We start from the raw sequence: 16,864 nt of genomic DNA on the forward strand, positions 1-16,864 counted from the left end.
ATAAAATCTTTAAAAAAAATAAAGAATAAAGAAGGCTGAGGGCTTTTTTTTAATGGGTGCAAGTTAACTAGAATATCTTGAATTTCACATATTAGCTGGACTGTGTATTATGTGGCAAAAATGTCTTTACCTGTGCTGTTCTTCAGCAACTCCTTCCAACTTTATCAGACATGTAAACGCTCTAGTAACTTTTATGAAGAAGAAAAAGTCCCCAAACATCTTCTTTTTATAGATGAAATGTTATATGATTGGATACTGCTTCATGTTTTAATATTTCTGGGCTGAACTAGATAGCAGATTGAATATTAGGATGGGCAGTAGATACAGATAAGAAAACAAACTGGCAATTTATATGGGAAATATTATTTTAATCACCCATATATATTTTTCTCACCATCCTTGGAAACACATGGATCTTTGGCATAGGGTGGACCAACCATGTCTGTAGTTATATGACTTTTTCATTTTTGTACAGATTATTTGGTATTAGGTAGACTTCGACAACCTTTATATTTTAATATTCCTTATGTAGCAAGACATACAATGGGATGTACAGCATTGGTATATTAATTTAATTTTCTATGACCCTACTTTTTTAGAGAGAATGAGAGCACGCATAAGAGAGATCACAAGCAGAGGGGATGGGCAGAGGGAGAGGGAGCTCTGAGCAGGGCACTGAGCAAGGATCCCAACTTGGGGCTTGATCCCAGGACCCTGAGATCATGACCTGAGCCAAAGGCAGATGCTTAACAGACTGAGTCACAGAGGACCCAGGGTTGTTATATTAAAAGATTGACTGAATTCTACCCTTGAATACATCTGAATTCCAAAATAGAGGTAACTTAAAGAATATCAGTAGTTTGAAAATCACCCCAAATTCTGGCAGTAGTCCTTTTCTTTAGCAAAGGGAATTTAAGTAATTTTTGCCAATAGCTCAACACCATACACTTGCTGATCCTGACTTTCTGACTGTACAACAGTTGAGCCTTTTATTGCCTTCTTGTCAAACCGACCATATACTTCAGAGCCAAAATATACCATGAAGACAGAGTTTGAGATAAAAAGGGATAATAGATTTATCACTTTTCTGGGCTAAGGAGGCTTTGGGATTCTATATCCTCCACAAATTACAAGCCCAGCTGAGGATGTTGGGGGGTTTTATAGGGAAATCAGGATCTAGCTGGATTTGACAGGAAACATGTATGTGCTACTTGCCTCCTTCGTCTTGTCTTTTCGGTGGTGCAAGGTTCCTGATACAAAAGGCCAACAATGGAGGAAGGAAAGTTTGAGGGAGAGGAAAAAGATTACTTTAAAATCTACTTCAGGGGTTCCTGGGTGGCTCAGTAAGTTCAGCGTCTGCCTTTCACTGGTGTAATGAACTGGGGTCCTGGGATAGATCCTTGCTCAGGGGGGAACCTGCTTCTCCCTCTCTCTGCTGCTCTCCCCTGCTTGTGCTGTCTCTTGCTTGCTCTCTATCTGAAATAAATAAATAGAATCTTTAAAAAAAATTAGATCTAGCTTCACTGAAGTATTACTGCAACCATTTTGATATTATTTGCCTTTATTCTTTTAAGCATTTTCATTCTTCCCAAGATCAGGTAGGTAGTTCCCTGCCTCCTTCTCCAATACCCAGAACTAGGTTGCTTTTTCCTCCTGTGCTTGATCCTTTGACCAGTATTCGTGTTCCTTTGAAATTATGTTCCTAAATTTTCTTTTTCATTATATATTTCCAGAGACTAGAATCCAGACTCAGAATTTAATTTCCCCTGTCTTGACCCCTGAAGAGTGCTACCTGATTTCTCTGACATTTCCTGTTTATCTGCCTCCACCTCTTGGCTTCCACATAAGGTTATGCAGCTAAACACTATGCAACTCCAGGGGATGCCATTGTCAAGTCTGTGATGTGAATGTTTCCCCTGCAGCTGTACAATGAGGCAACTTTACCTATTTTTTGCTGATAGACTTCCCTCGTTTTGTAACTGCTTTTTGTAAGACCTTGCTCCCCCTATGTCATGGATGTTTGCCTAATATTTCTTACCAGGCTGCCTTGAGCTCAATTTGCTGCCTTCTTGGACCACCTATTAATGCCTGCTGTTTAAAAACTACTGCCAATGATTACAAATGCAATTTTTTTAAACACCAAAATGACACAGAAAAAGGTCAAGTTGTAGAATGATAAAATCACAAAACTCAAGGGTATGTGAATTAGCTAGTTCTCATGGTTCTGATTATTCATTTGAGTGTATATACATATATATGTATATATATATATTTACACAAATATACATATGCAACATTGGTTGCTTACAACATTTAGTTTTCTAATTGCATTAATTTCAGTAAGCAGTTTGTTTATTTATTTATTTTAAAGATTTTATTTATTCATGAGAGACAGAGAAAGGGAGAGAGAGGCAGAGGGAGAAGCAGGCTTCCTGCAAGGAGCCCAATGTGGGACTAGATCCCGGATCCCAGGATCACACCCTGAGACGAATGCAGATGCTCAATTGCTGAGTCACCCAGGCGTCCCAGCAGTGTATTTTACATTTATACCATCATACCAGTGAAACAAATCTAGACTAATTCTTTCATAAATCAAATACATATACAATATTGGGAGTATTTTTTCAGAAGGTTTGAGAATATAACCTGAGAAGTAACTAGATTCTTTGTACAATTTCCCTTATACTTTTTGATTGAAAGGGGTGGATCAAATGGATAGTTTATGTTCTGTTTGGACAATGAAAACTTTTTGCAGGTTTTTCATATGTGGTCATTAAAAAACAATTTTTTTTAGGGCAGCCCAGGTGGCTCAGTGGTTTAGCACTGCCTTCAGCCCCAGGGCGTGATCCTGGAGACCTGGGATTGAGTCCCATGTCGGGCTCCCTTCGTGGAGCCTGCTTCTCCCTCTGCCTGTGTCTCTGCCTCTCTCTGTGTCTCTCATGAATAAATAAATAAAATCTAAAAATAAAATAAAATAAAATAAATTCTTTAAACGTAACACGAAGAGGAATACTAACAGTTGCCATGATGAAGCACATTATTTATGCATTACACAAGTCAAGCAATTATTGTTCTGTTATTGCAACTAACTGTTTTGGGAGAAGTCTAGACATTTCCTAAAAGGGAGTAAGTAACCTTTTGTTCAGTTTCACAAAATGAAATTTCCAATGTATAGAGATTATTTGAAAAGAACAAATGAGAAACTTTGGTGATATAGTCACGCTGTGGTTCTGTGAATGCTAGGATATTCATAGCAGTGGATCATGGACTTATTACAGTGCCTTTTCATTTCATTATCAACTATAAGTTCAGGGTTTTTTTTTGTTGTTGTTGTTTTGTTTTGTTTTGTTTTTTAAGTTCAGGGTTTAAAATCTAAAGGCCCTAAAGGGCTGTAAACCTAAAGGCCTTTTTTTCTCTCCATTTGTGTGAAAACTCCTTTTATTTTCACTTTCATGAAATGTGGATATTATCCACGAAGGAAGTAGCACCAGCCTCCATAACAATAAAGAGAGTGATAGAAGTGGTATCATTTTCCCACTTCATGGTGTTGTGCCCAAGATTGCGAATCCGAGAAACCACCAAGGACCCGACACTGATGCAAGTACACGAGGGTTTATTTACAAGCTCGAGCTTGGGTCCAAGTGTACCCGACACAGCGGAGCAGGGACTTGGACCCCGAGCTGGGTTCCAGCTGGGTTTTTATGGGCTGGTCTAGGGGATTTCCGGAAGGGGTGGAGGAATTTCTTAAGCTCTGTTTTCATTCTGATATGGGGCTTTCAAGGGCGTTAAGCGTTTTTTTCCTGTAACTGAAGTAAGGTAAAGTTCAGCTTTTATTCACCGGGACCTCAGATGGCTGTACTTGAGCTAATGCTGAACTTGAGGTGGAATGGCCTTAATTTTCTCGGCCTCCACAATGGAAACTGCCTCATTGATGGAGCGTTTTTTGTTTTGTGTTTTTGCAGAGTACTGATGATCAATATTGGCTAAGAGCACAGATTCATAGCAATTACTGTGCTCCAAGGCATATAATTTGAACATGTAATTCTCTAGCCTGCTTAATATAAATGATAACCAATACCATCATATCTTTGTTTAAAGTTTATGAAGTGCAATGGAAATCACAAATATCTAAGATGTTTGCTGCTTCGATGACTACCCGAGCATTTTTTTCTCTCCAGCCTCTTTCTGTCATTCCCCAAAGACAGCTTTATTGTATTAGCAAATTCTACTTAGCTTCCTTCATTGGTGTTTATGATTTTAAACTACAGCAATCTGAAGGAAATTTGGAAGTGTTGAAAAGTTTAGCATGAAGTTCTTTCCTTTATTCCTTGGTAACAGAACAAGGTAGATTTACTCTTTTTCCATAAGAAGAAACTTTATTCAGAGTATACCCTTTTCGTTTTAGTCAGTGAAGTGACCAAACAATGGAATATTTAGTACTCAGAGCTAGGGTTATCTATATTTTATCAGATCACCTTCAAAGGGTCATACGCAAGCTGAAGTCATATGCTCTAATGGGAATTTTCCTAGATAGTCAGGTCTAGGAATCTAGATTTAAATCTAGAATAGATTGCTTAAATCATGTCTTGCACATTTAAATGCCTTTGGGAACCAAGCAGGTAACATAAATTTGTAATTAGTCTAAAAGTGGCATTTTAAGTAATGTTAGTGTCAGTTATAAACTGGAGATTGTATTCCAGTTTTAGATAAATTCAAGTGAGCTTGTGTGACTGTTTTAATGGAGTTCACATCATATCTATCCTCACATGGCATCTTGTTACATGATGGTAAGAAAAAAACAAGCTAGTGGGATATTAAAGCATATTAAAGCCTTTGAGAATTATTATAGTCAATAAACTTGTTTATCCAAGAGTTTCTCAAATGTGACAACATGACCCTCCTCTCTCAGTATCACTATCCTGCCTCCTTTATGCATGTGCATCCAAGTGTGAGTGTTTGGCAAACATACAATACGTATTTGTTTCTTGTGGGATTTTAATTATTTTATGGGATGCAGTTTAGTAAATATTCTTCTTCGGGAAACCTATTTAGAGGAATCATAAAAAACCAAGCAGTCAATTTAATAAAGTTTACTCCTCTTAGATGCTGTATAATTGCTCTTTATCTCTGACTATCCATGTCGTGAAACATTAAACATTTGCACAATCTTGCCTCACAGCCAATTGAAAAAAAGTGGCTTTCAAGTTCAAGTTAGTCATTATGCAAGGTAATAGGTTAGACTTTATAATTTTTCTCATCAGTTAATATGATCCAGCCTCTTGGTTAAGGAATCGGCTAAGTTGTTATAATCAAATAACTCCAAAGTGGTTCTAAGAGAAGCCAAATAATCTTCTCTGTCATAGAACTGTGCAAATCTGTCAAGGGAAAGTAGGTTTGTCTTTAAGAAGATGACCTAGGTGGGTGTCTGGGTTGCAGAGTCAGTGAATCCTCTAGCTCGTGTTTTGGCCCAGGTTGTGTTTAGGGTAGTGAGATTGAGCCCCATTTGTGGAGTCTAATTGCCGTTCTCTGTCTCTTTCCCTCAGTCACTCCTGCTCATGCTTGCTCTCTCTTTCTAAAATATATGAATAAATCCTAAAAAACAAAAAACAGAACAGATGACCTGGACCTGCACATTGCATTTCTGACTGTATTCCATTGTTTAGAACTTAGGACCATGGATATGCCTAACTGCAGGGAGACTTGGAATGTAGTTTCTACCTGGGTTGCCGTGTTCCCAGCTGATTCTGAGAAGGAAAGAATGAGTATTATGGTGACATTTAGCCATCTCTCTTATACCTTGGAAGCATTTATGGCAATGGTCCAATGTAGTAGGCAAGAAGTTCAGTGACAATTCAATAAATGGCTATTGAAAAAAATTGGTCATTTTTTTGAGCAGAGTAACACAGATATGCACAAACATATTTACTGAATAGGAAAGACAGTATGATTTATCCTTCTCTTTCATATTGATAGCCACTTATTTTTTAAAGATTTTTTAAAAAGTATTTATTTATTCATGAGAGACACAGAGATAGAAAGAGGCAGAGACATAGGCGGAGGAGAAGCAGACTCCATGCAGGGAGACCGATGAGGGACTCCATCCTGGGACCCTTAATCACTCCCTGAGCCAAAGACAGATGCTCAACTGCTTGCCACCTAGGTGTCCCAATAGCTACTTATTCTTAATGAATTACTTGCGCATGTTTATTAAACACTAAATATTAGGAACTTTATATCAGGCAGTATACTATGTATTGTAGATGCCATGGTGAATAAAACATGGCTAGTGTCTTGGAGAAGGTCATAGTATAGTGAGAATATATGTTGTGGGATAATCCCAGAATTTTAGTTATAGTCATTTTTTCTGTTTATAACAGGAAAATAGTAAAATAAAGCAAAAATCTTTTGGTGGGGAAACATTTCTACTGTTGGTATGCAATTTTTACTAAAGAAGTTTGCATGTTACCCATTGTCCTTATAGGGATGAATTAATTAATTTTAATGATGCTTCTAATTCTTGAAACTCTACAAAACAATGAAAATTGCATGAAGATAGAACATGTGATTTGTTAACAGAAGACATCTGTAAGAGTGCTTTGTAAGGATACTGGTTTTCACATTTCCATGGTCCTGTAATGCAGTGGGGTATATAGGACTTGGTTGGAAGTTAAGAAAACTAATTTTAGTCTTTTTCTATTTTCTCAGTTTCATAAAGTGTATAATGGGGATAATGAAATTTCTTCCACATAATTCATACTCTGTGAGGTTCATAGAAGTCAAGATATGTATAGAAATACTTTATAACTCCTAGAGTAACATTCAATATATTTTTATTTCTGTATCAAAACTTGGAGATTGAGATCATGCCATTTGTTATCCTTATAGCACTATGGTTATAATTTCTAAATAATTCTTGATTACCTTCACAGTTTATATTTATTTATTTTATTATTTTAAATTTTTAATTTTTTTCACAGTTTATATTTAAAGGGTGGAGGGCAGTAATGATAAGAGATGTGATTTGATAGGTAGGGACTATTTAGGCCATGTCAGGGAATTTAAAATTTTTTCTAAATGAAATAATAAGATATGGTTCCTAAGAGGGAAGTAGTGTGATCTGTTGTCCTCTTTGGTAACATTTACTCTCGCTATTTTATAAAGAGGAAACGTTAGGAGCAACAATTAAAGGCGGGAAAAACGCCACCGAGAGACTTTTATAGTGGTCCAAGCAAAATACTACTACTACTACTACTACTACTACTACTACTACTACTATTACTAATGTTTTTGGTTAAGGTGTTGGCTGTGAGTATGGACAGGCCAGGACAGATTTGGGCAATGTTGGAAGTAGAGCTGTTGCAATTACATGATCATGAGTCTATAAGCAAACTCTTTATTAGTATGGTAATAGTATAAACAATGATATGTGTGCGTAAGTGGTATGAATCTGATGCTAGTTCGTCTTTCATCTGTGCCCTCCACTGTTTTTTACAAACAATTGCAGCCCTCTCAATGTCACATATCCCAGAAAGTAGTAGAATATTATGGATAATTTGCTGCAAAGACCACTTCTTTGATTAAATGAAGTTGGGAGGCCTTTTTCTTTTTCACTAAGTTGTCGGGTTATTGTTTATGATTTTCGGGTAATCCGGTTGATTAGCAAGTTTAAGATGGCTATTTAAAATTATAAGTATATAGAAGTATGATTCATTTATGTATTTATTTATAAATATTTTATTCATCAGAGACACAGAGAGAGAGAGAGGCAGAGGCAGGGCAAAGGGAGAAGCAGGCTCCATGCAGGGAGCCTGATGTGGGACTGGATCTCTGGATTCCAGGATTTTGCCCTGAGCCAAAGGCAGATGCCCAGCCGCTGAGCCACCCAGGTGTCCCTAGAAGTATGATTGTAAACAAAATCTGTGCCAAAGAATAATCTTAAGATTAAATAGATTTCCGTGAGTGCATGTGGGAATGCCAGGCCTTAAAGATGAAATCTATGTTTTTCTGTTGGGCTATTGAATATATTGAACAAATTTCCAATCTATGTAAGACTCAGAGAGTAACAGGCTTGGGAAGAACAATCGCATGTTCTGTTTTGAATATGTTGTGTTTGAGATGCCTGCTGGATACTCTAATCTGTGGAAGTTCTGAGTAAGCAGTTAAAAATATAAGTAAGTTTAAGGAGTAGTTTTTGGGAGCAGATAAAGAACATTTGGTTTTAGTACGTGGTGAAAGAGATGCCCTTTCCATTCTTTTTAAATCTTATCCTATCCTATCCTATCCTATCCTATCCTATCCTATCCTATCCTATCCCATCCCATCCCATCCCATCCTATCCTATCCTATTCAAATAGCCTTGCCTACTAATAGGAAGTTGAATATGTTTATTACTAAGAAGAAAGAACTTGGATATAGATTTTGGAGTCATTAGTGTATCCATGGCAATTGAAACCATCAGAGTGGAAAGAATTTTACACCAGCCAAAAATGTAGTGGACAAATTAAAGAAGAACCAGTATAGAATCTTGAGGAACACCAGGAGGTAAAAGAGGAAGGGAATCTCTGGTGTAAAAGGTAGGAGGAATATCAAAGGAAGAGAGTATTTTTAGTAGTAAGGATTTTTTTAAGCAATATCTAATGTTTTTGGTGCCTCAAATATGATAATGACTGAGAACTGTTTTGGGGTTTAATATAAGGAGCTCTTTGAGGTCCATGGTGAGAAATGCTTGGGTGTATCACTGGAGATAGAAACCTAATCATGTTGAGATAGATACTGATTATAGATTAGAAATGGAGTTAGCAATTGAACATATTTATTTATTTCTTTTTATAGATGTTATTTATTGATTTATTTTAGAGAGAGAGAGCAAGAGAAAGCAGAGCAGGAGGGAGGGGCATGGAGAATAGTAGGCAACCCAATGCTGGGCTTGATCCCAGGACCCTGGGATCATGACCTCAGTCACCCAGGCACCCCTGAACATATTTCTTTTAAGAAGCTTGGTTGTGACCTGGAGGAGGCAAATAAGTAAGCAGCTGTATCGGGTTTAGGGAGTTATGTATTTAAGAGGAGAAATTGAACTTACTTAAATGCAAATGGAAAGGACCTAGTACATGGAGGTTGATTATAAAGGAGAGAAAGAGAGGACACCTGGGTGGCTCAGTAGTTGAACATTTGCCTTTGGCTCAGGGCATGATCCTGGCGTCCCAGTATCTAGTCCCACAACAGGCTCCTTGCATGGAGCCTGCTTCTCTTCCCTCTACCTGTGTATGTCTCTGCCTCTCTCTCTCTCTCTCTCTCATGAATAAGTAAATCTTAAAAAAGGGAGGGGGAGAAAAAAAGGGGACAATCAATTTAATATGATTTCTGTTACATTATAGGATACAAAAAAAATGAAGGCATTAGTCTTAGGCAGAAGAAAAGGGAAGTCTGCTTTTAAAAAAAAAGATTTTATTTATTTATTCATGAGAGACAGAGACACAGGCAGAGAGAGAAGCAGGCTCCATGCAGGAAGCCTGATATGGGACTTGATCCCGGGACTCTGGGACTCATGGATCAAGTCCCATGTCGGGCTCCCTGCATGGAACCTGATTCTCCCTCTGCCTGTGTCTCTGCCTCTCTGTGTGTCTCTCATGAATAAATAAATAAAATCTTAAAAAAAAAAAGAAACCTTTTCTGAAGGGTTCTTCACCCCCCTCCCCCGTTCCACCCCCTGCCTTCATGCTGTGAACAGTTCCTCAATAGATTATCTTTAAGTACTAGATCCATAACAGGCCTGTGAAAGGACATAGTGCATTTGCAGCTCTGTAATTTTTTATATATGACATTTTATCAACTACTGCAGTTGATCCTTTAACATTGTTGGGGTTAGGGACACCAATCTCCCTGTCCCCACACATGCAGTTGAAAAATCTGCTTATAATTTTTGGCATCATAAAAACATTACAATTAATAATTTACTGTTGCCTGGAATCCTTACTGTTAACATAAACAGTTAATTATCACAAGTTTTATTTCTTATTTCTATTATATACTGTAAAGGGGTGGAAGTCCTTCCTTCATCTGCCCTAGAGTCTTTCAAGGGGAAGAAGGTTGGGACGCCTAGGTAGCTCAGCGGTTAAGCTTCTGTCTTTAGCCCAAGGACATGATCCTGCTTCCTGCGTGGAGCCTGCTTCTCTCTCAGCCCGTGTCTCTGCCTCTCTCTCTGTGTCTCTCATGAATAAATAAATAAAATACCAAAAAAGAGGTGGCGAGGGGGGGTGGGGGGGGAAGAAGGTCCTTAACAAGAAGGTGAAAGGAGATGTTTGGAAAAACAAGGTTGCCTTATTATGCAGATAAATTCCTTAGGTAAAGGTGAGTATTTGTTAATAGTAGGTTTCCTGTTTTAGGTTCCCCTTTTCCAATGTAAATTTAGGCTGTGGTGGGGAAGTCTGAGAGCTTTTCCTGTAAAAGGGGCCTATCTTTGGGCAGCCTGCCCTGGGCCTCTACAATGCCATGTGCAGACCATAAAGTCAGCCATAGAAAAGAAAATGTTATTAAGAAAAACAAGGAAGAGAAAATGCATTTCCAGGATTGTACTGTATTTATGTATACGGTAAGTTTGTGTTGTCTATTTACAGGATGAATCATCTGTTTGTCTTATCCAACATCATTATTGTCTTACATGATACAGCTCAATGTGGATGTTATAAGTAGATATCATAAATAAAAAAATAATACATGTCTGTGTTTGTAAGTTTTGATAAATTTTAACTTTTTATAATAGACTTGTGTATATGTTATGGTATAGTAAATGATACGCTAGTTTCTACATATATTTATCTATTCATGACTCATCTAACTTTTCCTTATTTTTTTCGGTATTTCTGTGCCTTGTGGTTTGTCTCTGTGTTTTCTCCAATTGTTACAAATGTCCAAGAAACTTTCCAACAAATTTTTTTAAAAGATTTATTTATTTATTCACGAGAGAGAGAGAGAGAAAGAGAGAGAGAGAGAGAGAGAGAGAGAGAGAGAGAGAGGCAGAGACATAGGCAGAGGGAGAAACAGGCTCCCCACAGGGAACCCAATGTGGGACTGGATCCTGGATCCTGGGATCAAGCCCTGAGTGGAAGGCAGCTGCTCAATGGCTGAGCTACCCAGGGGTCCCTCCAACATATTTTTTTGATAACCAAATCTACATATAAGTGGACCCATACATTTTAAATCTTTGTCATTGAAGTGTCAACTGTACTCGTTTCTGCTCCTCTCTTTCCCCTTGGAGCCTCTGTTACAGAATCACAGGCAGATAAGACTTCGTGTAATCCTAGGAGGCATTTCTTATGTTCTGAAAAGCACATCTGTGTGCCCATCTTAGATATTCTTTGGCTCTTTTCTATAGTGTGTAATTCAGTGTCATACTGTGATGATGCCTCAACTACTTTAATTATAACTCTAGTGCATCATTAAGTGGACCGTTCAGGACTTGGATAACTCTATTCCCTTAGCACTGTAGAACCATGTAGAAATTTCTCTTTTGTTACAACAATGCCTAACACAAGATTGTTTACAGAAACTTGTTAAATTATATCTTTCTGTAACTTCTTTTCTACTCTTAGGATGCATCTGTCCCTTTTTCTCAATTGAATCCCCTCTTGTTTGTTTCCTTTTTCTTATATCTATGTTTGGATAGCTTTTTTATATAGTGATATTTGTCTAATTTTCCTGCTACCACAACATTTTGAATGATCATCTTATTTTATGATGTTTCTTCCTGTCTTCTGTATTACATGGATATCTGTGTCATTTGTAAAATTTTGCTAATTAATTAAAGTCAATAATTTGGTTTTAATTTCCCCTGGATATATACATTCAGTATATTGTTCTTATCATATCTCTGTGGTTAAAGAATGACGCGGTTCAAGCTGGTTTAAATAAAAATGTAATTAATAAGGTCAAATAATTGGGAAACCTAAAGGCAGATACCTGTTAGTATTGTAACTGGTGCTCTATTTTTCTCTGTGCATCAATAACATTTTTGGCCAAGCTCCTCATGTGGCAAGGAAGAGATCTACCATCATACCTAAGCCTACATCTTTATAGTTTAAAACTCATAAGGAAACAGTTTCTCTCAATCACAGTGTGCATGTATCAGATTCTATGTAAGAGCTCTGGTTACTCATGCTTTAGTCATGGGCCTGGGTCTCCAGGATCAAGCCCTGGGCTGAAGGTGGCGCTAAACCGCTGAGCCACCAGGGCTGCCCTAATACATTCTATGTTAATTAATTGAATTTAAATTTTAAAGAACCTCAGTGGATGGCAGTACTTAATGTCTGAAATCGTGGTCTTTTCAAATTTTATTGAACACTTACATAGTTATGTTATACGTTAGTATGCTAGACACTTTTTTCCAGTATTTTTTATACTTCAATTCATTAGTCCTCATAAGAACCTATGAGGCCAGTACTAACGTACATATTTTAAAGATGAGGAAACAATTATAGAAGGATTGATTTATTTGCTTATGGTGCCACAGTCAATGAGCATGAAATTAAACATCTGAACACAGGTCATCTGGACCCATTGCCTATGTGCTTAATACTTTCATGTTATATACTATTCTTCCTCTTTGACGCCTCCCCTCCTGCTTCATTTAACTTGGTCACAAACTGTTGAGCATAACTTCTACCTCATTAATAGATTGCAACTATGTTCTATCCTCTAGAGGTTTCTATCCACTATGGACATTCCATTCACTCATCCCTGGTAACTTCTTCATGAGATATTTTTTCTTTTTTCATGTGGCACATTGTTATAGTATTTTAACTGATCTTCTTTCTCTGAGTTAAGCCCTTTGAGGCACCTTTTCCAACTTCCTATAGCGTAATTTTTCTAAAATATAAATCTAATAATTTTGCTTTCCGGATTAAAACCATAAAAATATTTCCCCCAAATTGTAAAGTTAATATCCAGTCTTTAACGTGGCCTACAACCCTGCAAATGAGCTAATCTTTTTCTGATTTTTCAGACACTCCCATACTTTTTCCTGATTTTTCATACACACCTCTTGCCAGTTTCCTACCTGTATCTCACACTATCTGGCTGTATGTCCTTTTTTAGAATCCCACTCACTGACCACTGTGTCCTGAAGTGTAAAATGATGAGGGGAGATTACAATAGCCCTTTGTACCTGTTCACCTGATTCAGAACAGGGCTAGTTGAGGACAAAGCATGAGCCCAGGGCAGCATATTGACAAGTCCTTGAAACAGACAGAGGAGCATTCCTCTAAGGATTCAACTGCCTGGATGTTAATACTTTGATAAGGGCAAAAGGCAATCTTAGCCTGACTCCCCAGGATCTTGTAAGTCTACTTTAACATTTAAAAATTCCTTTAGAAATGTCCTTTATCTCTAAATTCCCAAGATAGCTGTTGGCAATCATCCCCCAAGCACATGGCCTTACAGATGTACATCTGAAGGGTCTCTTGACTCAGGTTTTATTAGATGGTAATAAATGACCTTTTCCCAAGCAATAGTTAGCCCCTTCAAGGTCCAGGAAATCTTGCTTCCAAAATTCATTAGAGAGTAATCTATCCTCAAACCCCTCACAACTCCCAGGTTTATTTATTTTATTTTTTTTTAAGATTTTATTTATTTATTCATGAGAGACACAGAGAGAGAGAGAGAGAGACAGACAGACAGAGAGAGACAGAGAGAGACAGAGAGAGAGAGGCAGAGACACAGGCAGAGGGAGAAGCAGGCTCCATGCAGGGAGCCCGACCTAGGACTTGATCCCAGGACTTCAGGATCACACCCTGCGCCAAAGGTGGCGCTAAACCGCTGCGCCACCCTGGCTGCCCATCTCCCAGGTTTATAATCAGCCATTCCTCAGAAGCCTGGGGCAGCAGCTCTTCCTGCTGATGGATCCTGTCCTCATTTTTAATAAAATCACCATTTTTTCAGCAAAGACATTTGAAGAATTCTTTCTTGGTCATCGACTCCAGACCTCACCCCACTAAACCTCGCCTATATTCCAAAACTTCATCACAACCCTTAGAAAAATCTATGAATCTGGGACCCCCCCCCCCCCCCCCCCCATGGCTCAGGGCTTTTAGCGCCTCCCTTAGGCCCAGGGCTGACCTGGGAGTCCGGGATCCAGTCCCATGTTGGGCTCCCTGCATGGAGCCTACGTCTCCCTCTGCCTGTGTCTCTGCCTCTCTCTGTGTCTCTCATGAGTAAATAAATAAAATCTTAAAAAAAAAAAAAAGAAAAAGAAAAATCAGTGAATCTTATTTTTTGTTTGTCAACTCTTTCATTTGGATATATTTAGATTTATGTATGTATACCTGATAAGTGCTCCTAGATACAAGTTTAAGCTATATTCTTAGAAGAACAAAATTTAAGTTTGCCTTTTTTGTACCCTGAGACTAAGAACGATTTTGAGGAGAAATTGTATGTATGCATTTCTTTTGTATACTAATTATTTAAATTCTCTTAGATCAGAACTGTCTGCTCTCACCAGTTTTATAAGCTTCAGAAAAATACTGAGCTATTTATAGAGTTTCAACAAACCCTGAAATCAAAGATTAAAATTCAATTTAAAGTTCAGAATCCACAGAGTTTGAAGCTTTGTTAATAAATAAATTTCCATGATCATTTTCAGTACCATTTTCACTTAAATTGTGATCATTTGTTCTGGTGACTTCCATAGTTTTCCCTTTCTGTTAGCTAAATGAAAGTATTGTTGCTTTGACATATATAAACACTAACAGACTCTGAAAGGCTGAGGATTGTTTCTTGTCCTTTTCAGAGTCCATGTTTTGTGAACTGTGTTGCAGAAACTAGAAGACCTCCAAGGCTAGTTGTTACTTTTGTGCAGAGGAAAAAAATCATATGCCAATGAACTCCATATATGGAAGTGAGAATTTATTTTTGAATTTCAGTTTTGTTTCCTTGTGTTTATGATTTTCCTAAAAGGGAACTTGCGTCATTTGTGGAGATTTATCGTAAGATGTGATGATTGGGAAGGGGCTTCTAAGCAAACTTTTAAGAAATGGGATTATTTGCATTTTGTAAAATATAAGACAAGTTGATCTCTAATAACCTGCACTGCAAGATTTTCTTGGATAGAATTAGATTTTACAGGAAAGAAGAGAAAGTAGAAAGGGATTGATTCCTTCCTGTCTCTTTCTGCTTTTCATTACTTGGCTTTTTTTCCCTTGTAGCATAGATTTTGAAAACCCGCTGATTAAAGCATTCATCCTGAGTCAGCTTCTTCCTAGTTATGACTGGACGAAGTTATGTAACCTCTGTAGGCCTCAGTTTCCTCACAGTCACGTGGGGCCAATAATAGTGCTTATCTTGTAGGATTCTAATAATGATGAAATGGCATAATTCATCTTACGAGCTAGATGCAATATTTGCAATCCTCAAAGATTAGCAGCTGTTATTATTACTGAATATTATTGCTGCTCCTTGAATTGATAAATATGAAAACTATATCTCATAGCACTCACCAAATTTAATTCAGTTACCCATGAGATCTCTCAGTTCTTTTTTTAAAGTTTCTACCTGGCATTCCCCTTCCTCACTTTGCATTTTAGCCCTCTTCCCTCACAGAGGCTCTTAAATCTTCCCTCTTGCCTGAGTAATTCAGTTCTTTCTAAAAGTACTTTTCTAATTAGCAAAATAAAGACATGATAGTCGCCTAATCTGACTTTCTTAGAAATCAATTCAACACACATTCAATAATACTTGGGTCTTGTCCCCCACCATCCTTCCCTCCTACCCCCCACCTTGCTGAAGAAGGAATTCTGCTACTTTTTTTAAAAAAAGATTTTATTTATTCATGAGAGACACACAGAGAGAAAGGCAGAAGGAGAAACAGGCTCCATGCAGAAGCCCAACGCGGGACTCGATCTGGGGACTCCAGGATCACACTCTGGGCCGAAGGCGGTGCTAAACCGCTGAGCCACCCAGGGATCCCTGAATTCTGCTACTTTGAACAATAGCATTTCTCCAGTGGTAGCATTATTATTCTTCTCACTAGGGAGGAGATTGAGCTTGAGTTAGTAAACACTAATGTGATCAGTGTCTTTCTTTTTTTGTTCTTAAGGATTTTATTTATTTATTCATGAGAGACACACAGAGGGAGACAGAGACACAGGCAGAGGGAGAAGCAGGCTCCCTGTGCAGAGCCGGATGCGGGACTCAATCCCAGGACCCTGGGATCATGCCCTGAGCAGAAGGCAGATGCTCAATGACTCAGCCACCTAGGTGTCCCAAGAGTGAGCTTTAGCATATGTATTCTGTATAACTGTATTGTTTGGTGGTGCCTTTAAGGTCTCTGATCATAAACCAGAAGAAGACCTGGAGGAATGTGCTGACTGAAGATAGTTCATGGCCATAGAAGATGGTGACTTTTGATCACTTATATATCTCTGTTCTCTGAAGCCTAAGTCTAAGCAATGGAAGTTACTCTACTACACTATATTGGACTAGTGTGCTTTGAGCTATATGGCTTATTAGAAAAAGCTGCATCTGGATTTACATCCTGGGTCAGACACTGGCTTGTTTTAACTTGGTCAGTTGTCTGAACTTCTCTAACCTTCATTATCATTTGTGAAACCGGGATAAAACATCTACCTCATAAGGTTATTTTGAGGAATAAATGTAATATAAATTTAAAGTCCATTGTATGACATTCATAATAAATGTTTCTGTTATTGATTGTGTGTGGATGTTAAATATTCCTGGTTGAAGGAAATATCTAGAAACGTGGTCCAAAGTAGTATACAATTCACATCTGAATGCTTTTTTTTTTAAGATTTATTTACTTATTCATGACAGATACACACACAGAGAGAGAGAGAGAGAGAGAGAGAGAGAGAGA

The 16,864-nt window shown here is 37.9% G+C and overlaps 1 protein-coding gene across 1 annotated transcript in view; it reads left to right on the plus strand.

Annotated features, from left to right (window-relative positions):
• LOC121482644 (mitochondrial calcium uniporter regulator 1-like) overlaps window positions 1-16,864 on the plus strand; it is a 69,300-nt gene that overhangs the window by 44,466 nt on the left and 7,970 nt on the right. Inside the window, exon 3 of the mRNA XM_041740479.1 lies at window positions 15,198-15,309. Within this exon, the coding sequence (XP_041596413.1) occupies window positions 15,198-15,309 (112 nt within the window). The remainder of the gene's footprint in view (window positions 1-15,197; window positions 15,310-16,864) is intronic.

Source organism: Vulpes lagopus, chromosome X (assembly GCF_018345385.1).
Source record: "Vulpes lagopus strain Blue_001 chromosome X, ASM1834538v1, whole genome shotgun sequence".
Taxonomy (NCBI): domain Eukaryota; kingdom Metazoa; phylum Chordata; class Mammalia; order Carnivora; family Canidae; genus Vulpes; species Vulpes lagopus.